General features: G+C 40.1%; 1 protein-coding gene across 2 annotated transcripts in view; it reads left to right on the top strand.

The window, feature by feature from the left end:
• The window catches only part of PREP (prolyl endopeptidase), a 114380-nt gene that overhangs the window by 45403 nt on the left and 41928 nt on the right, over positions 1 to 27049 (top strand). For both annotated transcript variants that reach the window (XM_025863208.2, XM_025863216.2), the window contains 4 exons: positions 3396 to 3501; positions 16377 to 16568; positions 20768 to 20965; positions 26539 to 26642. In XM_025863208.2, coding sequence (XP_025718993.1) covers positions 3396 to 3501; positions 16377 to 16568; positions 20768 to 20965; positions 26539 to 26642 — 600 coding nt within the window. The remainder of the gene's footprint in view (positions 1 to 3395; positions 3502 to 16376; positions 16569 to 20767; positions 20966 to 26538; positions 26643 to 27049) is intronic.

Genomic DNA, 27049 nt, shown 5'->3' with positions numbered 1-27049 from the left:
GAAATATATCATTGTTATATTGTTTATGAATCATGGGTATCATATTTTAAATTAATTCCATATTAATTACATTCTTCTTATATCTGTGTATTTCAAGCATGCACAATAATATACTCTTAAAAGTGTAATTATCCAATTAAAAATGAGTTTAAAAAAATAAAAACATAATGACGGGTATTTGCCTCTGGCCTTGGCAGTGTCACTGGTCCTAGAGCAGCCCTCCTGCCATAAACAGCGAGAAAAGTACACAAAATAAAGCAGTCATTTGCAGATACGGTCAGCAGGCATTGCTGGACCATCATCTATAAGAGAAGCAAGTCCTGTGATTGCTCCATCTTTCTGCCTTTCTGGAGATATTTTCTGGAGTCTGGCACAATGAGAGAGGAGCCCACAGAGTATTGCAGTCTCCCTGAACTTAGTATCCAAAGAATTCAGGAAGACTGAAGCCACTGGAATTTGTAGGCAGAGTATCAAAAGGAGGGAACTACCACTGAGGGTCCCGGAATTCTACCTTGGTCTCCCTTTGTGACTTAGCTGACCATTAAGTAGTACGTGCATAGGATGAGACTCCATGATTCAGGCTAACAACTACCAGGGAGCTATAATCCGACAACTACCCAGGTTTAACAAGTCTGGGAGACTGCCACTTTCTGACCAAAATGGAAAGACCTTGTGAACACCCAGGGTATTCACCAGCAACCCCAGAAAGGCCACACCTTTCCAGTGGGGCTGGAACAAGCTTGAGAACAAACCTCCAATGGATCAAACTTGAGAACAAGCCTCCAATGGATCAAGCTGATCCACTAACAAATTAACTGCCTCAAAACTTTTTAAATGGAAGAAAAAAGCAAACAAGTAAAAAAAATCCAGACAACATTCAAAATGTGTAGAATCCAATTTTAAAAAGTTGCTAAATGTGTAAAGAAGCAGAAAAATGTGACGTTTAACCAGGTGAAATAGTAGCCAATGAAACAGACTCAGAAATGACAGGTAGTAGAACTACCAGACAGGGACTTTTTTAAAAGCTATTATAAAATAATTTTTAAAGGATTTGAGAAAATGTTAATATAATGAACAAAGAAATAATATAAAAATGAGCCAAACATTCTTCTAGATGGGAAAATAAGCCATCCAAAATGAAAAAAGTCTCTGCGTGGGCTTAATAGCAATTTAGAAACTACAAAAATATCAGTGAATTTGAAAACAGGGCAATTGAAAATAAACCAAAAAGAGAAGAGGAAAAAAAAAACGGAAACAAAAATGAATACAGCCTCACTGACCTATGGGACAATGCTAAGTGATCTAACATTGTGTATTTGAAGTCCTACAGTAGGGGTGAGAGGATACAAAAATATATAGGAGGGAAAAAAGGCCAAAAGTGTTAGGAATTTGGTAAAGTAGACAAAGCCACAGTTCCAAAATGCTCAACAGATCACAAGCAGGCTACTACAGCAAAGCCCCTTATTAATAACTTTGCATAAAACCTATGATGATAATTAAAAAATCTTAAAAGCAGCCAGAGAAGAAAACACACATTACGTTTAGTGAGAAAACGGTAGGAAAAGACTTCTCACCTGAAACAGAGCAAGTCAGGAGACAATGGAGAGACATTTTCTTTCTTGACTACCATATTTAAAAGTACAGTTCCTCCCCACCCCCATCATGCCTCCCTTACCTACACCTGTTCGTGTTCTCCATGGCATTCATCATTTTACAATATGCTACGTAATTCCCTATTTATCTCCTCTACTAGAACGTAACATTTCTCGCTCCCCTGTACCTCTGAAACAAATAATACATTATATGTTTAAAAAAAAAAAAGTAACATTTTTTTCCTGATTTGTTCATTAATATGCCTTTAAATGTCTTCCACATAATGGCTGCCTAGCAAATATTTATGGAATGAACATATGAAAGAGTATCAGTTGTTGGTAAGTGTGTTAGGCTTCTCAAGAGAAACAGAACCAACAGGTTATGTGTATGTGTATAGAGAGAAAAAGATTTATTTTTAAAGAGTTGGCTAATGTGATCATGAAGGCTTGCCAAGTCCAAAATCTTAAGGGTAGGTTGGCAAGCTGGAAATCCAGCTTCAGTTTGAGTCCAGAGGTGGTCTGCTGGCAGACTTACTTTTTGCTTGGGAAGGCCACTGTTTTTCTGTTAAGATTTTAGAATGGTTGGATGAGGTGCACTCACATTACAGAGGGTAATCACCTTGAGCCCACCGATTTAAATGTCAATCTCATCCAAAAGCCCCTTCACAGAAACATCCAGAATAATGTTTAACCAATTATCTGGGTACTGTGATCTAGCCAAGTTGATATGTAAAGTTAGCCATCACAGTAGGATGTGGAAAAACAGGAACTGTTTTTCATTGTGACACATAAGACGTAAGTCCGTACGACCGTTTTGGAAAATAATTTGGCAACACCTAATAAGGTTGAATGTGTGCATATTCTACCACTGAGCAATTTTACTTCTATTTATATACTCGGAAACACAGATAAAGCTACAAATAAGCGTTGTTCAGAATTTCTGGGAAGTGTTGCTTGTAATAGGAAGAAAATAAAAATAAAACATCTGTTCATGGGAAAATGGATCAATTGTGATATATTTCTAGATCGGACTACTGCATAGCAGTTAAAAAAATGAATTAAATGTACATATATTGACAGGGATTAATTTTTTAAATTACGTTGAATGAAAAAAATAATTTCAAAAGGATATGTGTGTGCATATATGTAGAGTTTGATACCACTTACATCAATTTCAACAACTCAAAATCATAATATATTGTTTGTTATATTAGTTTACCAAGATTCTTTTTGCTACCTGAGATTCTCCTATTTAGTACTACCAAGGAAATCTACAGAGAAGCACAGGCTTTTGGTCTTTGACATCGTGTTGTAGAGGTGACTAAAGATACACAAAGAGTTCAGTAGAAACTGCATCATGTCACCAGTGTGCACCACAGATGAACTTCTTGCATCATGCCCATTTTGCTAATTCCTACTCATTTACAACAATTTTAAAATATGTGACCCATGGTGAAATTTCAAAGTCAGGGATATTGATATTCAAAATGACAGATGCATGTATTCTCAGTTAAAGCCGAGACTATAAATTTAAATAAAAAATCACATTGAGTCATGACATTCAGTTATATCTATTGATATTTTCCATTTAAATATTTCACTATTTTTTTAAACTGTGATGTAAGAGTAAAATAAATTAAAATTGATGTTCATCTTTTTTTTTCTAACTTTCTTTGCCAGTCATAAATTTGGGGTAACCATATGACATTTGAGGTTAACCTTTATATTTTTTACAAAAGATATTTTCTAATCTAATCTAATTTTCTAATCAGCCCCTTGCAATTGTTTTTATTTCCTTCCTAGTTGTCTGACGATGGTCGCTATGTCTTATTGTCAATAAGGGAGGGATGTGATCCAGTAAACCGACTCTGGTACTGTGACCTACAGCAGGAATCCAATGGCATCAGTGGTAAGTTATCTTTCAGACAGGTAATTATTCCAGAAAACTTCATTAAGAAGCAATTATTTTGTCTTCTAGTTGATTTCCCAAGAAACCTTCTTCCATTCAACCATATGAACCCTCAGTTCATATTTGTCCTGTGAATATTGCAGATGAAGAGTGTTAAGGAGGAGCTAGCCCTTTGGTCTGTAAAGCATTATCATTGTCTAGATGTAGTGGTGCAAACTGTCACAGGCAAAGGTAAGAGACCAGTGAGAATTAGCGACGTCAACAGGTAATTATAAGACCATTCCTTAGCACTGAGCCACATCTACAGTAACAGCCTCATTTTGCTCTCTGGAAGCCTTATACATCATGTTAGTAAGCATAGTATCAGCCAGCTACAAATGGTGGAGGTGGCTCATTTTAAATGTTACTCTCTTTGAACATCTAGATCAGACCAGCACTGTTACCAAGCATTAAAGCTTTCCAGCTGCACAATTTACTATGCTAAGAACACCCAGACCCAAAACTGCGCAGATATGCTGGTACTCGGATAGGGACAGTAAACTCATTACACTGTGTTCCGGCTAATATAAGTATATTGTAGAATTTGTGACACAGATTTTCAAACTGTATAATATCGAGTGCATTTTAAATTATTAGATTACTTCATTATCGGTACCTGATTTATGTTACATTATGATAAGAAAATATACAATTTTTTTTTTTTATTGATCGGGCATTGCATCATTTTTAAACTTCTCTGCGCAAGATCCGCATCCTGACATTCTTAGATACTGCAGAGCGCCATTCACAGATGCAGCAGGATGAAGTCAACAGATTGATTCAGGTGTGAAATATATATCCATTTAATAAAGATATATGTAGGGTTTTATTTTTTCTTTTCCTGTTAAAAAAAAAAAAGATACACTCATTTTGATCTCAAAAGAACGTTGCATCAACCACACCAGTTTTCACATTCTTTGACAGGAGCAAAGCCTGCACCCAAGAGTTGTTCATTTGAGGTGCAAGTCTAGTCTACACAGACCTGAACCTCTGAAGAATGAGATCTGAAAGAAGCAGTGACAGCTCTTCTTTACTGTGCTGTTACCCTGACAGTATTCCTGTGTGAGTCTGAGATGGTGGAAAGGACTTTGCCTTTCCCCACTTTATTAAAAATTCCATTTATGGTGTTCTTCCTCCAGAGAGTGCTGGTTTCATTTTCTTTTTATTACTTCATTGTATCTTTAAATTATTAGGTAGACTTGTTATTAAATGATGCAAGTTAACAAATCAAAAAACACAAATTGCTTAATTTACTCTAAATACAGGGAAGAGAATTTCTTCCATAGACTGGTATACTGAACTTGTATTGCTGTGTTCACTTCAATAATAGTAATACTCTGCGTGAAATTTACAAAATGGCTGGCAGAACTTAAGGAAATCCTGTTTTCTTCCAAATCTCTTGGTCCTTATCTTTTTTTTTTTTTTTTTTACCTTACATACTTCTTATCCCCCAATTTATCATTGCCATATTACTGAGGAATTAGAGGCCATATTACTGAGGAATTAGAGAAGAGGGTATGATACCCAGAGATTGAGATTCTGAAAGGAAGATAATACAACGAACGGTACACTAGGCCATCACACATAAAATTAGGTACTGTAGCCCTGAATGGGCATGAAGGAGAAAAAAGGGAAACAGCTAAGAAACCCATAAATGGCGATAATGCATTCAGATGAAAGCTCCTGTTTACAAAACAGGCCAGCTCCTGGCCTGCCTTCCCATTTTGATCTTCTTGAGTTACCTGACCACTGTCTTTCCTGCTTCTCAGGTGGTTGTTTTGCAGCTTAGGTGAAGAGCCCAGTGCAGAGTAAGCTTACTCAGTAAATGTTAGCAATTAGCATTTTCCAAATTGTTCTCATTTTTAAAATTCATCCAGAGGACCTTTAAGGTTATTTTGTCATGATCTGAACAGAAGTCCATTTGGACTAGGACTGTGTGTAAACCTATAAATTTATTTGGTATTACTTCTGTCTCTCAGTGGAACCACTTTTTTTTTTTTTTTTTAACTTTTATGTAAGCTTTACGCCCAGCGTGGGGCCTTAAAGTCTCATGCTCTACCGACTGAGCCAGCCAGGTGCCTCATAACCACACATTACTTGTTAGAGTTACTCCTAGTTATTTTGTATTTGTGAGCTATTGATGGCTTGTGGAGGTACCTGTCAAGGTTTAACCAGAGAAGCAGAACCAGTAGGAGACATACATGAAGAGATGTATTGCAAGAAATGGGCTTATGTGATTTGACAACTGGCTAGCTAAGTCTGAAGTCAGTAGGGCAGGCCACCTGGACGAACAGGCTGGAATTCTCAGGCACAGGGTGAAGCTGCCGGCAGGTGGTATTAAGCGTCAATTTTGCTAGAAGGCATTTCAACTGATTGAATCAGGCCTGCCTGGATTATCTAGGATAATCTCCTTTGCTTAAAGTCAACTGATTATGGTCTTTAATCACATCTATAAAATACCTTTAGAATAACACCTAGTTTAGTATTTGATTGATTAACTCAGGACATGTCAAAAAGACCAGCTCAGTGAGCTCATGGAAAACCACAGGGAGTGGAATTCATTGAGGCACTTAGAAAAGTATGTGATACCCTATAGATTTTGTAGTAAATAGGATACGTGGATTCGACGCTGTTGATTTGTATACTGATATGCATACTGAAGGCACTGGGGAGTGTTGGCCAGTGACAGCTGCCAAAGTCTGGGTTTAGCTTGGCCTGCCATCTTTTTTAAATCATTGCTTTACTAGCATTAAATCTGTGGATAACATAAACCTCAGAGTAGTTACTCCTTGGAATGGCTGTCCTGGGATTCTGAAAGCTCTGGACAGTTACAGTGATTGGCCAGTACTAATTACGATGAAATGGGTATCCATTTCCATGCTTGGGCTTTAAGTCAATTGCATACAACGGATATTAGAGAGATCTTGTTTTTTTTGTTTGGTTTAATTGCTCATTCATTAGGAGTCAATGATATGATTATTGCTGTTTAAGAAACAAGTACTATGTGTGAGTTGAAGACATTAAGTATATTTCGTTTATAACAAGGGAGACCTAGCAGATCGAGATAGTGATCATTAAAAATTCTTTAAATAATCCCTATTGATCACAGTTGGATGTATTGCAACAATAACCAGAACATTTTCAAGTCAGATGTGAATTTTAATCTTGGCTCCAAGACTAACTAACTGGTGAGCCTGGGATGGGAATGTTTTCTCTCAATATTTCCATGACTACCAATGGGAAAGGAATGCCTACTTCAGGAGGAATTGTGAGTAATAATGAAGAGGTATGGCACAGGGCTTAGCAGGGTTCCTGGCATATAGTAGGGTCTTTGGAATTCCTCCTTTTTTTCCCCTTTGTTTCTTGACTGAAAGAGGAATATTTGGAATGAGCACACTTTGATTTGGGGTACCACAGGAAAATAGAGGATATCCTAGAATAAATAGTTATCTTCAGTATCAAACCTGCTCTAAACACAGAACTTGGTGTTGACTTATTTCCTGCAAAACCAGATTCATAATCAAAAAAAGTCCTTTCATTGACAAAAACATAAATAGGTGTGCCTCTAAGTACAAGACTATGTGGGAAAGTGTCTAATTTTTACACGTTGATAATTGAAATTTCAGGGGTTTATATGCCAGAGATCTTTTTTCTTGCTGTTTCTTTACCCACTCCATTTTTGTTACATTTTTTAAACAAGGGGAAGAATAACATTTAACTTAAATGCTAAATGTGCTAGTTAACTATTAGATGAGTTAAACTTGAATAGCCAGTGACCAAAAACTAAATCCAATGTTATGAAATCTTTCATTTTATGTTGCTGAAATTTAACCTAAAGCCTTTCTGCTATGATTTCAACCTTTTTTACCTTAAAGGCAGGGAAGATTATCAGTATTTTCATGCAAATTAATTCTTCATTTATTACGGCATCACTGAATTGCTTGTCGGGAAAACTAAATAATTTCACTTAGATAGCACTTTTTAACTTTTCAGTCAACTTTGTCTCCCAAGAAAACCTTCTGCCCCTGTGCATTTTGAAATGAGAATCACAAAAAGCACAAAAAAGTGGCTGATGTCTATATAATATCATAGGAAAAACAGCACATAGAGAAAACAAAACTACATAAATACAGGATGGAAAAAAATCCTAGCATCTTGAGAGTTAAAGGAGTTCCCTGTGAAACTGGATTCCTTTGTCATTTACATTTGTTGTGTAAATTTCAATTTCTCTTGTCCAACCTGCTAACCATCTTGACACTCTGTTAGCGTTCTCTCCTTGGAGAACCTCCTTTCCACCATTTACATCTGCAGTATTTTCACTTAAAAATAATATGAATACATCTGTTACAAACTGTGGGTCGTAGCCTTTCCACAGAACTGTAGTTCAGGGTGGTTGGCTGCTCCCTTCCTGACCTTTCTGTCCAGGTAAGTCCTCTGATTCACCTCATTCACCACAGTGTAGAAGCACTGGGCGTATCATCTGGGCCTTAGAAGTTACTATAATTTCCCAGGTGTTCAAAACAGCTAAGCAGGTACCCTCCAAAGAACAGCACACCCCCTTCAGTGCCGGCTGCCAGAGAGTTGCTGAGTTGCTGTCCTCTTTCTTTGAGGGAGCAGGGATTTTTGTCCTAGCCATTACCACACTTCCTCATGCCTTCAATTGATACCTTTCCTTCTACGGTTGGCTGTTCTCCTTTGCCCTGTTCTGATTCTCGCCATGCAGAAACAACAACAACAACAACACTGTGTATTTGTGAGCTGCATGAGATCAGGCCTTGTCTGTCTTTCTCTCTGGAGTGTCCAGCGCCTAGAACGGTGCCTGACCGATAACAAGGACACTGTCCTTGACCAGACTTTAGTCAGGCTTCTCCTCAACTAGGCTTCAACCTTGGTTCCTCAGCCTCCTACTCCCTCATTGGATCAGCACAGCTTAGTTGTAGCAAGAATCTCACTACATCAGTTTAGAGAGAATCCCCTGCCCTCCGTATCAGATTACCCTTGATATCTGGTCAAATTCCTCACCCCTCCCCTCCCCCGCCACCATCCCCCATGTGATATCTGATGACCTTGACCTGCCCTTACCAAGAATATTCTTGGGTCAACTTAACAAGAATCCCCCTACTCCATGTGTCCTCTCAGTGACTACCCCTCTGTCCATTCTGCTCATTGGCTATAAATTCCCAGCTGTCTTTTTTGTATTTGGAATTAAGCCTGATCCATCTCTCTTATTGTGATAGTCTTGACACCTATCTTGGCAGTCCTAAATAAATAAAGTCTTCTTTACCATTTTAGCAAGTATGAGATCAATTTTTTCTTTAACATAGACTCATAGAAGGTGGGCTCCAGCTTGTCTTAAATGACATCATTACCCCTTTATGGTTTCTGGTGCTCAGAGGACCCTGCTTTATAAGCCATCCTCCACCAGTAACTGTTAAATTTTCTTGTAAGCATTTTGAATCTTCACTTTTCTGGCCACCTAAATTTTTTTTAGTTAAATTTTTATCGTTTGTTACACTCTGAGAATGATGAATATGTACAAACCATGTTTCTCCAGTCGTGTGTATTGTATGAGCAGACGATTTTTGCTTTTCTTTGTCTGTTCCTTGTTTAAGATCAAAAATGAGGAAACCACTTAGGACCCCAGACTGGCGTGACGATTTAATCGTTCAGCAGTAGAAAAGATAGCTGAGTCTTGACTCCTGTGATTCTTAATGTGATTCATGCCTGCAGAGTAGTTGAAATTAATCATCCTGAACCTTGGAAGAAAATGATTCGTGTCTGGATTTTCTTGGTTATGTTTTCTGTACTTTTCTTAATAGTTTTTTGAATCATATATATTTTTTGTTTCCTAAGTTTATCATCCTATTTTGAATATGCAGTTGGCCCTTGGACAACCCTGATTTAAACAGTGCAGGTCCACGTATACACGGATTTTGGGGTTTTTTTTTTTATAATAAATACAGTATTCTATAAATATATTTTCTCTTATGATTTCTTAGCGTTCACTCTCCTGTAGCTTACGTTATTGTAAGGATACAGTACATAATACATATAACATACAAAATATGTGTTAATTGACTGGTTATGTTATCAGGAAACCTTCCAGTCACAGTGGGCCAGTAGTAAGATTTTGAGGGAGTTAAAAGTTATATGTGGATTTTTGACTATGCAGGGGGATGGTTTCCCTAACCCCTGCGCTGTTCGAGAGTCAACGGTATATAAAGTTACTGCATATCAACTAAATTGGGAATAAATTTCTTGTATTTTCTATATTACAGTTAAATATCAGGCCTTAGCTCTGCTCTTTTTTCAAGTATGTGGGCTTTAAAAAATTTCATTAAAATTAAATTTATACCCTGAAAATGTAAATGATGGTTTTCAATATTCTCTTATACATATTTATCTTAGTGTTCAATATAAGTATTTAACACACATTTCTAAATAGTTTTATTGGAAAAGTATGAGACTACGACTTTAAAATTTAAATTCAGTTGCTTCTGTTGTCTTCACACTGTCAACAAATACAGATAAGTTTCAGTCAAAAATGCAGGATTATGCAAATGTTATCTCTTTAGTTAGGAAGGAGACATGTAGCGGTGCCCCACTCCGTGCTGTCATTCCTCCCCTGGCATGCTCCCCGCGTGCAGGGCAGTAGCCGAGAGATCACCAGCGCCCGATTTCAGGGCGCAGCAGTGCCTTGGCCTAGCACACATGCCCCAGGCTCAGACGTAGGACAGCTCTGGAGTTCCGAAACACTCAGCTGCCTCCCTCTCCCCTCTGTTTTCTTTCTTTTGTACCCTCTCTTTTTGGTTCTTTCATTTTTTTTCTGTGAAAGGTCAGAGACTTTATTTATTTTATAGGGTGAATACCAACAAAAGGGACGCTGACCATTTGGCCCTATTCTGAATGAATTTAAACTTGTATTAGAGGCTTTTAAGTAGAATCCTTAGGAAGCAATTATCAGGTGAAGAGAACTATCAGTGCCTAAAACCCTTGTTAGTAACAGAACACACGTAGGCGCGGACGTCGCTGTCCTTAAGACAGGCCCGAAGTGGTCTTTGCTCCTCCTGCAGCATTAATGAAGCATTCGGCAGAAAAGACAGACGGTGCTGGCATAATTGATCTTTGTAAGAAAATATCAGCTTATCCTTACTTCATCCAGACTCTCACTAACCTGTCTCTCTGCTTTTTCCTTTTTTGCTGAAAGTTCAATCCTTTTAGACTGGTGAAGGTTTCAGCACTCAGCATGTTGTTTTAGTGCTTCCATGTCATTAATGAAAATTGACTTTCTTCTGTATAAGAAATTCATCTACACTCCATGTTACATGTAACAATAAGAGGAAGCTCAGTATTTGTCAGACACTTAAATTGTTCCTTTAGCCATCTCTGGCTAACGCCCAGTACACCTCTTATTTCTAGGTAGCTGGCACCATAGTGACTCCATGGTTCATGCCTTGTGGGGCTGGGGCATCTTTTGGGGGCGGGGTAGAAAGGGGAAGATAAACATTCGAGAAACTAAACGAATGAGTAGTCCACAGTTTAGCAAGCTCAGCTGAGAGCGAAGAACCAGACCAACAGGTGAGGAGAAGCAGAGAGTTATTAGCAAATAGTGTTCATTTCAGAGTGGGAACGCAAGAAAAGCAAAAAGAATTGGAACATCAAAAGATAGCATAAAAAATAAGCAAAATGTTAATTTTGAAGTAAAATAAGTAATAGTGATAAAATTAGTATTTTTACTAATTTTAAAATGAGTGATTTTAAGGGCTTTTTCTAGGAAAATAGCTGTGTGCTGTGACAGATGGAAATTAGACTTTAAAGTTCACTATTAGCAAATCATGCTGTTCAGAAGCCATATTTAGCTTATTTTTGTCATTTGAAGAATGCTGGGATTATTTGGAATAGTAGTAAGTATTGACTAACATTTTCTGAGTGCCAAATTCTGAGCTAAGAGTGTAGATAATTCATGTCTTCTCAACAACCTCTGAGAAACACATGCTGTTATCCCCAGGAAGCTGGGGATGGTGAGGCCAGCTCTCTTTCCTGATTTAAAGATTCAGACTCAGGTCAGTTGAAACTCCCAAGCCCGTGTTCTAACTCACTGTGAGGCAGGGGAGATGGAAGGAAGATGTCAGGCCAAGGAGAACAGCCACCTTCTGCCCCCTCAGTTTTAGAGCAAGACCACACTTTCCATTTGTATATTGTTGTTACATAGGGTTTCGTAAAGTATAAAAGTACTTTTTAGCTCCTGTTGCTAGAGAGCTTACAAAACATTTTCGATGAAACAGAGTTCATACCGTGCATTTTCAAAGAAAGCAATAAAAGTAATGACTTTGCTCTAGGGAAAGCATAAGATGACTTATTTTAAGCTAATCTTCACTCAGTAAACAAATCATTCCCCCACCAAGAATCAGGTCTATAAAAAGTAATTTTAACTTTAATGTGGAGAAGTTTGGGAATAGAATTCTTTTGGCTTCAGAGTGAATAATGCCACTTACAGCGAAAAGAACTTAAGAAAGGGTTGGCAAAAAGTGAGATGGTTTGGGAGTTAAGCCGTGTCTTTTTTTTTTAAAGTAATTTTTCTGATTTCCATTTAAATCAATAGTGTTCTGACTAGTGAATAGCAAAACTGAGTGAGCCCCATTGTTCAACTGAAATACCATTTCTCTTGAATTATTTTGTGCCAGAGCCCTGAGGAACAAGGGTTTTAGGAGAGCAGAAGGAGCTCCGTTTTAAACATGCTGCCCCGTGGGGGCCAGTGCTTTGAACGACATTTGTATAAATCCAGTCACATACCTAAATTTGAGTGAATTTATGACTTGTAGTGTTTATTAATGACTAAGGTTAGTACTCCAGAATTTGGTGGTAGATACGACCACAAACTGTCGTTTTGGTGTTCACTGGAGCCTTGATTACTTAAAACAAATGTGCCACCTCTTCAGGCTCACCTGATTACACAGAGATACTGAAAGCAATTTCTACTGGGCCTTTGGTAGATATTTCAGTGACTTTTTGTGTTGGAGCGGTATCTAGGGTCATAAATATCACTACAGTGGCTGGAAGACCTTTTCAGGCAGAAACCGTAAGATGGTTACTTTGAGAAATAAAGGTTGCACATCAGGAAATGTTTTATTGTCAGGGGAACATTTAAGGAATTTGACATTTTCCTGAACCAAAACTCTGTGTCTACAAATGTCATAGTCCAGAAAATTGTGATTCATCATTCTTACCATAAACAAATGTACCTTCCTGATGGTTTGCAATTTTTGCTTTACCTGCTAATTTTTTACTTATTTACTTATTCTTTTAAGGAATAGTTTTTGGGCTTTTTTCTTTTTAAAGTATTGTTTATGTAAATTAAAATGAGATTACCTTTGATTGGTCACCTGCTTTTGAGATTAGCAGTTTGTCACTGAAAATAAATTGTAACTTGAATGCACAGCTTAACCTTTAGAAGAATTGTAAGGATTTCTCTTTGAAGAAGTTTAGCAGATTATATATTCTGAGTAACCTCCCAGTTGAAATAATCGAAATGCCGTAAAAAGTTTATAAATTATCTTTCTAAATATATTGCCAAGTTGCACAAAAAAAAAAGAAAAAAAAGAAACTGTAGAGACCAAAGACAAAAATGAAAGCAGGAATCCTGGATTGTTCTGGAATGTTCCTGCTGGGCTTTGGGGATTGAGTTCCCATCTGATGGCCACCTAGGGCAAGGGGAATGGAGGATAAAGCCTCTGGTTGTCCATGTTGGAAAGTCTAATAAGGGATACCCTCAATATAATGGTGATTAAGAAATAAACCTGGGAGTGGGGGGATGGGGAGGGGGGAGGAGAAGAAAACCTGCCTGTCTTTACCTTCACACTAGTGAGGGAGAGGGAGCCGCAGGATGTGAATTCTCCTAAAACATGAGAAAGACTGACATGGGTACAGGCTGTCTGGATTGTTCCTCTGAGGTCCAAACATCCTCATGCCAAGAATTTAATTTAAAGGGCTTCCAGATTGGTTGCCTCCCAACAGGCAAATGGAAGCCAGATAGAAATCTCTGGAGTAGTGCCACTTTAACTCAGGCCTCCACGAATTGCCACAGATAATGTTTCAAGGGAAATCATTTCACAGTCAAAAATCTCAAATTAGAGAAAAACAAAACAAATCAGACAAAATTACCAGCATGAGAAATAGAGCAACAGAAGTAGCAGAGTGGACTTATCCCATTCCTAATGTAAAATAAGTACATTAAATACACTTTTAAAAATAAACAATGTGATGCTGCTTTTACAAAAAAAATAAGAAGCTTGGAAGTATGAGCAGGAAACGACATATTGTAAAGAATGACCAGATTGGGAGGAGACTATGTAGAATTTCTACAAATAAGGAATATGGTTATTTACATTAAAAAATTCAGTATTAGGTTGAAGAAATTAGACACAGCTGAAGAGAGAATAAATGAATTAGAATATGGATGTAAAGAAATTACCTAGAATGTAGCCCACCAAGAAGTGGAAAGCATGAGTGGTTAAGAGACCTGGAAATGAGGGAATCTTTTCAGAAATGATAATGCAGTTGGGACCATTTTGCAGAGGACAGCTGGCCCAAAATGTTACCATGAAAATCACATAGCTGTCTCAATATCAAAGTAGACTTTAAAGTAAAAAGCATTGCTAAAGATAAAACTTCATAACCATTAAAAGGTTGAGTTTTATTTAAATATAATAATTCTAACTTTGTGTATATTGAAAGGCATGATTTCAAAATACAGAGAACAATTTAACAGAAATGCAAGTAAAAATAAATCTACAATCATAGAGGGACATTTTAACAGACCTTTTCTGTGACTGATAGAAAAAAAATGGCTCCCCAAATTGGTAAATACATGGATTTGAACAATATGAGTAACAAATGACGTAATGGATATATTTAGCATATCATACCGGACAGCTGCAAAATATGCAGGAACATACAGGAACATTTAAAAATCGCTAATGGAAAAATAATTAGGCCATAAAGTTTTTCTCAGCAAGTTTTAAAAGATTGGAGTCACACACAGTGTGTTCTGTGAGTGCAGTAGGATTCAGCCAAAAGTCACAAACAATAACCAGAGGATGAACAGTTTCACAAACATAACATCATGTGAAAGAAGTCAGACACGAAAGAATACATGTTGTATGGCTTCACTGTACATGAGATTCAAGAATAAGGCAAAATTAGACTGTAGAGTTTATGGATGCATATTAAAGTAAGAAAGGAACAAAGGAAAATGAAGTAATTAATGTAAAAATCAGGATGATGATTACCTTCAGGAGGAGGGGGGCTCATTCAGAGCATCATAGGGCATCCTCGTTCTATTATGAAAAATGTTTTGAGTATCCTTACGTGTGTATTCTTTCAAATGGACTTTAGAATGATGTTGTCAAATTCCCTAAAACTCATTTGAATTTTGATTGGAGTTATGTTAAATTTATAGATTTCCTTTGGGATTATTTACACCTTTGAAATACTGAGTCTTCCCATCTAGAGATATGTGTTTCCAGTTATTCGGGGTTTTTTGTTGTTGCTTTTAGGATTCCTTAGGAAAATTTTAGAGCTTTCTTCATATAGATTCCACATTTCATGTTAAGTGCACTCCTAAGTATTAATTTTGCTTCTACTGTAAGAGAGGGCCCTCCTCATCCCATGTTTTCTAACTGGTTATTGCTGGCCTATAAGAAAGCTATAGATTTTGTTTAACTGCTTATCTTATTATTGGTTTTAATTTTAGTCATTTGTTTTAAAATAATATTTGTTGAGTTTTCGTTGTGGGGTAGGTATTAGTAGTCACATTATAATAATTTTTGAATAGACTTGTCCTAGTTTACAGTTGAGAAAATGAAGCTTAGTGGAAGATAAAGAGATTGCTCAGGGTCACACAACTAAATAGTGGAGCTGGGGTTTTAATTCAGTTATGTCTCACAAAAAAACCTCTCTTTCTTACCATGGGAGTGTATTTTTCTTGATAAATTTAATTCAACAACAAAATCATACAAAGACATGCTATGGAGATGAATGAGATAATGTAAAGTTGCCTTGAGAGATTGAAGGGATATAAACGAACTATCCAAGTTAATGTAGCAATTTCACTGAGAAATTTAAGGTAGGAGATTAATTAGAGAATAGCTAAGATCTGGCATTGCCTTTTAGTAGTTCAGAAATCATAGAGCTTGTTTGTTTATAAAACTCTTAAAATGTACTCTGAGCATCTCTGTCCGTCACTTTGTGAAACAGATGTCTTCCCAGTGGTTTTTTTTTTAATAATTTATATTTTTTATTTTTATAAGTGACATTTAGTGTGAAATCAACCCTGGGTGTGTGTGTGTGTGTGTGTATTTCGTGTGTGTCTGTGTGTGTGTTAGTGAAATCATCTCTGTGTATATGTGTCTCTTTATGTGTCGTGTGTGTGTGTGTGAAATCTCCTTGGGGAGGAGCCACTGCCAGAGACCCAGAGGGGAATGATGAAGATGTGGAATGGTGTGGTGGCAGTTGAGGTAGAAGGAAGTGCTCAGCTTGGAGACACACTCAGGTAGAAGAGGATTTCCCAGATTACATGGGGCAGGGTGCTGAGAGGAGAGGTCCTTCAGTCTCCTTCATGGCTGGGTTTTTCAGGAAAAGAATTTCTTCATATTTTTAAAAACCTTAAAATTCACCCGCACTTGTCCTTGCTCTTTCTCAAGCCTTACATCTTCCAAATACTGTGTCTGCTTTGTGTTCTGTGGACAGAAAAGACCTGCCCTCCCTTCCCTACACATAAATAAAGCACACCATTTTCAACACAGGAGAGGTGACAGGGATGCTTGGTCTCTCACCAGGAATCCTGAAGTGGGTAAAACTGATCGACAACTTTGAAGGAGAGTATGACTATGTGACCAACGAGGGGACAGTGTTCACATTCAAGACAAATCGCCATTCGCCCAACTATCGCCTGATCAACATTGACTTCACGGATCCGGAGGAGTCAAAGTGGAAAGTGCTTGTTCCTGAGCATGAGAAAGATGTCTTAGGTAAGACTACATGCTACTGGAACACTGTGTGCTTTTGTTTTGGGTGAGAAGGCCAACAAATTGGTACAACTCTCATTCTCTGGTGACTGGTTACACGTAAAGAACTTTCAACCTTAGTCTTCGAGAGTGAAGTGTCTGAATAGCACAACCAGATATTTACTGGATGACATCTGTGTGGTTAGTACGATGTCATGCAGGGTCTTCATAAAAACTGTGGCTTTCAAAGGTGGTTTGTTGTTTTAATATCAGTTGCCTCTCTGTGTAGTTATTATTTGATGATCATCACTAACATTTAATTTTCTAAACCATTTAGACCAGAATCCTTAGCTTTTAGCTTTTGAATAACCTTTGGCTGTTTGTATTATACCTGTTGTAGATCTTAGAGTGGATTCCCAGTCCTCTTGTTAGAAAAGAGGAGAGACTGTTGTCAGATGTCATTGCGACTCACTGCAGTTGCTGGTATGTGCACTGAGCTACATTAACTTCTTGAGAACCTCCCTTTAGCTTCAGAGTGCCCTTAAGTTCCCTCTTATCCATTTTCTCTGTGACTTTCCAAAAATGATATGCTGCTTTATAAATTATTCATTGCCTGAAAGCTAATTTGATTAGAATAAGACCCACTAATTTTGCTACCGTTTTTTACACAAAAGGAAAGCCAATGAAGAGTTTACTTGTTGGAGGTGAACTTCTGCTGATGGGTTGAATAGGGTAAAATCTAAGGCCATCCCAAATTGTGAAGGTATTAGATATAAAATTAGGAAAATAATTCCTTTTGAGATCTGCAAAGTGGCTCTGGGTCTGATAGAGCAGTTCTTAATGTGTTTTTCAGTGAATTAAAGCAGGAGTATTAGAATCAGGTCCAGGTTCACGTCCTAGAAAAAGTAAGGGACTCTTTCTCCGTTGGCTCAAGGCAGTATGCCCTGTGCTTGGCACATTAAACCTGGCCTTGGGTAGGAATAGAAGGGAAAGGACAGATGACTGTCTCAGGGAGGGCTTCCTACTGGGCCCTTGCTTCTGTAGTTCCCTTGGCCCTGGAAGAAGCACTACTCCAGGTGTTTGCTTGAGAGCCTTCTCAGCTCTCTGCGGTATCTGGCTGTACTCCACCACTTTCTTCTTCCTTTTCTTTTTAAAGATTTTATTTATTTATTTGACAGAGAGGGAGAGGGAGAAGCAGATTCCCCGCTGAGCAGGGAGCCTGATACAGGGCTCGATCCCAGGACCCCAGGATCATGACCTGAGCGGAAGGCAGATGCTTAACCAGCTGAGCCACCCAGGTGCCCCAGTCCACCACTTTCTTCTGTACTGAGGTCTCCATATCCTCTGGGCAGTTCTTTTGGATGGGACCCAAGACAACCCCATGCCTGCTCTTCCCTGCAAAACCCACATCTGGAACTCTGAGGCAGCCATCCATCCCAGGCCCTTCCCCTGGCTTCTAGATGTTCAATCATAGTCCCTTTAGCTTCTCAGGTTTGGCTGTCTCATAAGCTGGGGTTCTCCCAAGGGGGGAGGGGGACCTGGAACATGACAGGGGCTCTCTTCAAGGAAATTCCTCCACCTGCCTTCTCAAAATCTTCATTTATATTTGGATGAGGGATCCATGAGCCAAGGAACAGGGTTTTTGGCCATTTCCTTTAACATCTTCATATGAGGAATCTGGTTTATAGTGACTTTGGTAGCCTGATGGCTTCTGTCCAAACTGAGACGGAATGTCCCCCCAAGGCTGGTAAGAGCCAGCATTTAGTGAGTGCTTCCTAAGTGCCACATGAATTGACTTCATATTTGGTTTCAAGTGAGCCTTAGTTCATGTAGGTGCCCTGGGTGCTTTTCAGGAGCAAGTCAGATTGTACCTGTGATCCTCATATAGGGAGCTATGAAGAGATAGAAATATTTCCCCAGACCCATGTGAGTTTTCTGCCTTTTAAAGTCCCAAAGAAGCGGTTTTACTTATGTCTTAAGGTGACATTCTCTTTCACTTGTAGATCGAATGAGATGTAAATCGATGCTTGGAGATTTGGGGATGGGGGGGTGATATATTTTTATAATCTTCCTTCTATAAGGTTATAAGTTCTTTAGAAAGAAGAAACCTTCAGTACTCACTAGAACTCATCAATTCAAAGAGAAGCGCTGTTGCATTTGCTGTGTATCATTAGCACAGAATGCCCTATGGAGAATAAAAACTAGAGATGAGTTATAAAGTACAGCCATAAAGTCAGAGCTTTTATCAACAACAGTCTACAAATCACCTTGTCTTTTTCTTATTCACTCTGTTTTATAATTCTGACATGCTCATAGTTAACACAGAGTGATTATTCTTTGACAGAAATAATTTACTTCAGTTTTTCCCCCATACTTTCTTTAAAACATTAAGGCCACCTGAAATATATTGCTTGATTGAGGCACTTTAAAAAAAATTGTATTGGACAATGAGCAAATTACTTTTGGATATAAGAGTTCTTTCCTCACTTGGCGGAAAAGCTTGCTATGGTAATCCAAACAACCTAGCACCATTGAGGGCCCGGGTGATCCTTAAGAGTTCCCTCTGGCCAGTGTCTGGTTCATATTGATAATTAATAATCTTATAAGCATGAACCACTAGTTTCTTGGGTTGTAAGAATAAATGTCAAGAACCTCCCCCCACCACACCCCACAGCATAAAAGGCTTGTCTTTTCTACGTGTTTGAGCTATATTACCTGTTACCCTGTCCTTCCGTTTACTGTAGTGTCTCTCCCTCTGCGGGTGGGCCCTGTCTTTACCTCAGGCTGATCCTGTGCACACCAGAATGGGTAGTGCTCTGGGCCTGCCCTTCCGTTTTCTCCTCTCCCCATTAGCCCCCTCACCTCGTGTCCCAGCTCTGTCACTGACAGCACCGTTCCTGACCTCATCGCAACCCCAGGAGTTGAGGAGGACTCCTCTCTCTGCCTTACTGTCCATATCCCCACGGTTACCACATCCTGATGATTCTTCTTGGAAAATGCGTTTCTTTTCTTCCCTCCCTAGACTTCGTTCCAGCTTGATTTGATTTGACTGGCTAATAAGGGCAGTAGTGTTCTTCCTCGTCTCCCCTCCATCCTTCCGTAGACCTCCATTGTTCTGCATCCTTCATTGCTATCATCTTTATTTATGTCCAAACAGTAACTCCCCAGTAACGGCTAAGCGAGAACTAACCTCCCCTGTCCGGCTCACCAGATCCCCTGCAGACCACCGCCCTCTCCACCTACCCCACACTGAGCAACCCTTTTCTTCTTGGAAATGGATGTCTCACTTGTTCTCCTTAGTAGTCGCCCTCCCTCGTCCCCTCCTTCCCTCCCCCTTCCCTCCCCCCTGGTTGTTCATATTCCTTTTCTCTCTCTTATTCCCAGCTCTGGCTGTCCTTTCTTGAGTTGCCTGTGCTCCCACCACCTCATCCCCCAGAGAGCTGTCCTGTCTCTGACCCCACCCTAGGCACCTGTCACCTCACACCCTTGTACTCAAGATGCAGTTCAGCGCTTGTTTAAGGGCTCTTGTGTGTTTTGGGTCCCCAACCAGCCTCTCACGTACCTCTGCTTACATGTTATTACTTGTATTTTTATATGATTGTGTCTTAAGGGCAGAAGTGACATCATCTGCCTGCTTGTTTCTCCAGCACCTTGCCGGGTATCTGGCACATCCCCGCAGTACAATATATTTTTGTCGGAAAAACAGCCCTGACTGACATGTTTTTACCTCCTATACCATGATACTGGGCACAAAATAAGTAGGCAAGATTGGGGCACCTGGGTGGCTCAGTTGTTAAGCATCTGCCTTCGGCTCAGGTCATGATCCCAGGGTCCTGGGAGCGAGCCCCACATCGGGCTCCCTGCTCGGCGGGAAGCCTGCTTCTCCCTCTCCCACTCCCCCTGCTTGTGTTCCTTCTCTTGCTTTGTTTCTCTCTGTCAAATAAAGAAATAAAATCTTAAAAGAAAAATAAGTAGGCAAGATTATTTGTATCACAAAATACTTTGTAGAATATTTTGTTTCCTCTGGACATGACAGTAACAATCATTTATTAAAGGAATATGCTGGAACTAGATGAACGATTACATCCAGTTATAAAATCACTTTGCAAGTCTCATTGCTGCATAGCACAATGGAGAGCTGAAGAACTGTTGTTCCGTGAAGTAAGTATGCTTTTCACTCCTTTCAAAGCTACATTAGCTTTTATCTCTCCTTACCTTTTCAGAATGGGTAGCTTGCGTGAGGTCTAACTTTTTGGTGTTATGCTACCTTCATGACGTGAGGAACATTCTGCAGCTTCATGACCTAGCCACCGGTGCTCTCCTCAAGACCTTCCCACTGGAGGTCGGCAGCGTTGTGGGGTACAGCGGTCAGAAGAAGGACACCGAAATCTTCTATCAGTTTACTTCCTTTTTATCTCCAGGTGAGAGTCTTTTCACCAGTGTTACTCAGCTTTAAAATCAGACTACTGTTTGGGTTTCTTTTGGGAAATGGAAATGGAATGCTGTATTATTGAAAATCCCATATGCTATATTATAGCCAGAATTACATAATGGGAATAAAACAGTAAAACAGATGCTTAGAACACAGGGAAATGTGAATGCCTAAAATGGCACACTCATTCATCTTATATCCTGAGTCTCTGTTCTGGGGACAGGACCAACTGGTATTCTAGGTTGATTTAAAAAAATTAGTATGAACACATAGAACCTGAGATTCAACTTTTGGTCTATACGGATCGGGGTACACAGTGCAGAGTAACTAAAAGCATAAAAGAAAAATCTATAGTCTCATCTGACATGAAAAACCCGTTTTCTAAACAGACTGAGAATAATTTGTGCTCTTGTTAAACTGAATTAAAATATAATTCTAAAAGTGTAGTCTTACGTCATATAAGAAAAACATGTGGTTCAAGGGAAAAGGGAAAAAAACATGCTTATAAGTTATGATACTGTGTTCCATGGTATGGGTTAACTTTCCCCAAAGTAAACATAGTTCTCTTTTTAACTTTTTTTTAGTTGGTCACATTCATTTTGCTGTTTTGGTTTTTCCTGCTTCTCCACTTGGCTGCCCAGGTTTTGTTGTAGCCAAAGCCACACACATGCTCTGATTTGTCCCAGGAGCCTGGCTAAGTTGGCAGCTTGCAGTTGACCGAGCGGACCCTATCTTAAGAGCAATCTGCCTGAAAACATTTCTGCACTTCCCTCGTTTGTTTTTCAAGCTTCTTCATAGCCCTTTTGTCCTGTCCAGCTTTATGGCAATAATTTGGTCCCTGGCACAGTCAGCAGATGTAGGGGAGAGAACTAGGCAGGTACCGAAGTGGCTCTTTTGTCATGGGGTTCAGCCAGATGGCCACGATGCCTCGTCTACGTGTGTGTGCGCGTGCGCACCCGTCTCAGAGTCACAGAGCAGGCAATCATGAGGAATCTTTTGGCGTGACAGCTTGCTGTCGGGGTTACTGAAACCAAGAGAGTGATGTTCTTCCGTAAGTAGGTCTGATGGTAGACCCAGAACACCAGCAAGCTCTATTTCCCATGTGCCTTTCAGAGGATCCCAGGGGGTGCTGGGGAAAGTCCCTGCAGCCATATGGAAACCAGGCCCAGTGCCAGAAGTCGGAAACTAACAGGTCAGGAATCCCATGTCGGGGGGGAGGGGGGGTCTTATGCCACACCCCTTCTGCCCTGGGGTACAGTGGCAGCCAGTGGAGCGGAACCAAGAAAAATCCATTTCTTCCAGATTACCATTCTCAACCCACTGCTGTAGGGGTTCACCATTTATTTCCCCAACTTACACTGGTCCAGAATTTTTACTTTGAAAATCCCATAGCTTAAACAGTTTAAATGGATAAAGGGCAATGAGGAGAACAGGGTAAGGGTGATTCACCCATTCTTAATAAAAGCCAGAGTCCCCGAAGGCCCGTAACCCTCCTTCAATGACTCCACGTGACCATTTATTTCAGGAACAAGCTCATCATTACCTGGGCAAGGAAGGGCTCACTGACCTAGTGTAAAAGGATGGGTTCCGTGCCAAGCAGTGGAACACTGACTATTCTGGCTGGGAAGTTTGAAAAGTTGAAAAGTTCTGTACTGCTGGGCAGTTTCTGAACAAGCTTTAAGTTGTTGTTGTAATGCTTTGTTCTTCCCCTTTGTCTTGTCTTACTCATTTGGCTCCATCTTTCTCTTTTCTCCCTTTAATGCAATTTTTTTTATATCTAAAACCAGAGAACAGGGCTTCTTGACTCAGGCCTTCTGGTCCAAAGTAAAAACAGCCATCAGAGCATTAAACTGCATCTCTCGAAAGCAAGAACTGTCAGTGTGTGTACATACACATCCACACGCATGCATACCAGAGGCTGCCTTTCCCTGGTCTCTGAAGATTAGCTGTCTACTACTGCAGTAAACAACAGAGGTACTAAATTATAAGTAAAGCCTCAGGGCCAGAAATAACTATGGCTCCGGCTCTTTAGGATGTGGTGCATCTGGCCGGTGGGCACCAGCTGACTTTGTTTCCCATGGAGGCACATAGTGAAGACTGTGTGTCTTGAGCCCAAGCTATTTAGGACTTTTGTACCTTGAGTCAAACTTGGGAGCCAAGGAGCAGCCAGGGCAATTTGGAACACAATGCACTTATTCCCTGTGGCCCAAACCACTTAGTGGTTGAGCTGATTAATTCTATATTCATGGAACCTCAGAGGGTTGTCTAAGGTTGGCTCCAGACAGATTTGTACCTTGTAATAATCCAGTATAGCAAGTCCCAGGTGCATGACTCTGGGAAACAGGGATGAGCAAAGAAGCCTTTGCCAGACTGTTTGGGAAAGGCAAAAAAAAATTTTTAAGACTTAATTTTTTAGAGCAGTTTTAGGTTTGCGGCAAAATCGAGAAGGTACCAGAGATTTCTGGTATACTCCTGCCCCCACATCACAGCCTCCCCCATTATCAGCATCCCCCACCAGAGTGGGACAGTTGTTACAATTGATGAACCTACATTGACACATCGTAATCACCCAGAGTCCCTAGTTTACATTATGGTTGACCCTTGCTGTTGTACATTTTGTGGGTTTGGACAAATGTATAATGACATGTATCCATCATTATAGTATCCTATAGAATATTTTCACTGCCCTAAAAATCCTCTGTGCTCCCCCTATTCACCCCTCCCCACCCCTCCAACCCCTGGCAACCACTGATCTGTTTACTGTTTCCACAGTTTTGTGTTTTTCCAGAATGTTATATGGTTGGAATCATATAGTATGTGGACTTTTCAGATTGGCTTCTTTCACTTAGTACTAGGCATTTAAGTTTCCTCCATATCTTTTCATGGGCTCAATAGCTTATTTCTTTTAGCCCTGATTAATATCCCATTGTCTGGATGTACCAAGGTTTATTTACACATTCATCTTCTGAAGGACATCTTGGAAGCTTCCCAGTTCTAGCAGTTATGAATAAAGCTGCTATAAACATCCATGTGCAGATTTTTGTGTGGACATAACTTTTCAACTCCTTTGTGTAAATACCAAGGAGTGCAAACATTTTTAAGACTTGTTTTAGTTTCCATTTGTTTTTTTTCTTTTAATAACATTAAAACCCACCCTCTACGGGTGGGTGTATATGGGTCATCTTTTAGAAAAAAGTTCTTTTGCCTTCTCTGTACATACCCAGTTTTTTAAATCCTCTGATTTTTTCTTTCACAGTTTCTCCCAGAGTTTCCCCTTCCTCTTAACTCCCACTCCCATTTCTTTTACCTCCTTACATTTATTTTGGATTATTGGGAATATATGAGCTGATCGTCCCTGCCTCCTTCCTGTTACTAAAATGGCTTTGTTAAACCACTGATTTCATCAGGAGACCCATCTCCTCAAGTCCAGGCACCTCCTCTGGCCTTAAGGGACTTCCATAACCCAATTCTCTCTTTCACCCCTAAACGTGGAAATTCATTTCCTAGAAATCACCTAACCAGTCCTCCAGTTTATGATTCTAAGATGTGTTCTCCAAACCCCTTGTACTTACCAAGCCAAATCAGACAGGACACAAACATCATTAGATAATAGGGATTCACATTATGTGAATGTGCAGTAGGTTCATCTAGGCTAACCCAGATGGATCTGTAAAGGGAAAGTATTGATCAAATTTACTAAGCCCTGGTACGTTCAGGTTTAACCCAGCCTCCTCCACGGTGCCACTTTTGCGCAGGACAGAAGAGTAGAAGTCAGGTTCTTGGCACCCTTTCTCTGAACAGTAGCCAGACCCTGTTTCCTGCTTATTTCATTCTGCTGTTACAGGACGTGATGTCTTAGTTTTTCCAGATAAACAGGCATTTAGAGTACATTTCCTATTCATTGTCTTTCACAGAGGAATTTGTATTCTAGTACTTCGGTGACTTGTGTAAGGTCACGGACCCAGCACCTGTCAGAGGTGGGAGTCCTGGCTGCCTGGTCCTTTGTCATTCACTGTGGTGCAGGCTGCAGTGGTCCCAGGGTGAGTCAGGGTGGCACAGTCTTTTTGTTAGTTGTTTGGTGGTTCAGGCTTGGGTTTTTTGTTTGTTTGTTTTTAAGGAGTCAGATTTTTTTGTGTGTTTTGAGGAAGGGGGGCAAGTACATACTGATCAAGAAGCTCTTCAAAAATTAACATATCTCTGAAAATAGCCTCACCCTCAAGATTACATTCATCTAGACAAGGACAATATTCAGTGTATCTGGTACATTAGAGTGCATGCCCCCCCCCAAAAAAATGTATGCCCAGAGTGTAGTTTGGAACTACTTGACCTATAAAGACGTATTTCAACAGATACCCAAGTATGACTTAAACTAGGAAAGCCAATACTTTGGTCATGTTACTTATCTTCTGTCGATATTAATCAGACTTCCTGTTATAGTACCTTAAAATGATTTGTCTGTAAGCATGAGACTTGTGATGACATTCATAGGGATCAGCAGTCATGCTATTAATGAATGTAAACGTATTATTCTTTGCCATTGGGGGTGCAGAGTATTGTTTCTCATCTGTTAATGAAGTACATGCACAGAGGAGTTGAGAAGAAAGCAAGCCACCATTATACGTGATCTGTCAATTTGAATGTACCCTGTGGGAGTACTGTTTGGTTTCTCGTTTTCCAGGAAGTATTGGGATCACTAAATCGATCTTTCATATATTTGACAGCATATGTTTAAAGTATCACGTGGGAGGGTTGTTTCCACACCAGCCACTCTGGATGACTAATTCTGTTTCATAAACCACCCCAGTGTCGTTGTTTCCAAATAGCAACGACTCATCTTACGTATTGTTTCTTTGATTGAGTTCTTAAGTGTTAGAGTGTAATAGCATTAAATTCAGGAAATGGAATTTTAATTAGTGATTAAGCTGGCATTCTTGGTGTATATTCATTAATTGGTGTTGTGCACAGTTAATGGGATAATCAAAATTTTAAAAGCAACTCTAAAATGGTACCTGATCATCTCGGGTCCCTGACTGCTGTCCACACATGTGTCCACAGATAGGTGGGTGTCAGGTATCTGGAGCCCCAGAGTTCCCATCAAGAGACCCTGACTGGTTGTTGACTTTGGGCGAATCGTTTGAGTTTTCCATCGTACTCACCTTGCAGGTGAAGCGGCCCTACATGAAGTTTCCCATCTTCTTTGACCTGCACTCCTAAGCGACCTGGCATAGAGAAGACCTGTTAAGTTTCCACTGTGACATTTTTCTGCCTTTTCTCATACTCACAGAAGGCTATGGAATCTTCTAAAACGTCCTCGCAGATTACGGTTGTAAAATTGAAGGCCGCATGTGGTGGCGATGATGAGTGAACACTTACCTAGCACCCCATGCCCCGGACTGTTCTAAGTACTTGTGGTGCAGTGACCCTTACTTGGCAGCAGAGAATACCTCGGTCTCTCACTCAGGCTCCTCTCTTGCTACTTGTGGGGTCTGGTTGTGTCTCATGATCCTCCTCCCCCCCCCCCAGGAGTTTGTGGACTAACCCAGGACTTCCGCTTCCTTCTAGGTATCATTTATCACTGTGACCTCACCAAAGAGGAGCTGGAGCCACGAGTCTTCCGAGAGGTTACTGTGAAAGGGATCGATGCTTCCGATTACCAGACGGTCCAGGTATGGAGCATTTACAAGGGTCAGAAAACCTGGCTGCCAGGCCGGGCTGTCCCACCCTAGTGGGTCAGGAGCCATGGAGAGAGTGCTCAGGAGTATGGACAACAGGGGTTGTCCCGGGCACGGAGCCGGGCATGGAGCTGAGCATGGCCCCGTCCTCCTAGAGCATGCATCTTCTGCTCGCATAGCTGCTACTCTCCACGGGAAGCCAGAGCCCCCGTGCGGGGCTCTTACTGCAAGAGCTGCCAAAGTAACACCGTTGGTCTGCCTGTCTGAGAATTGGCTAGCCCAGGTCTTAGGGTGTCACAAGTAACAACATGGATTTGCTCTATACAAAGTCTTTACTCGAGCACTGCCAGTCTGTCTTTTCTCTCTGATGGTCACAGGTACTTGTGCCTGGCACAGACGAG

The sequence above is a fragment of the Callorhinus ursinus genome, unplaced genomic scaffold (assembly GCF_003265705.2).
Source record: "Callorhinus ursinus isolate GAN/ISIS: 27379988/994484 unplaced genomic scaffold, GSC_fseal_2.0 scaffold6, whole genome shotgun sequence".
NCBI lineage: Eukaryota > Metazoa > Chordata > Mammalia > Carnivora > Otariidae > Callorhinus > Callorhinus ursinus.
This window is presented reverse-complemented; position numbering and strand designations above follow the sequence as displayed.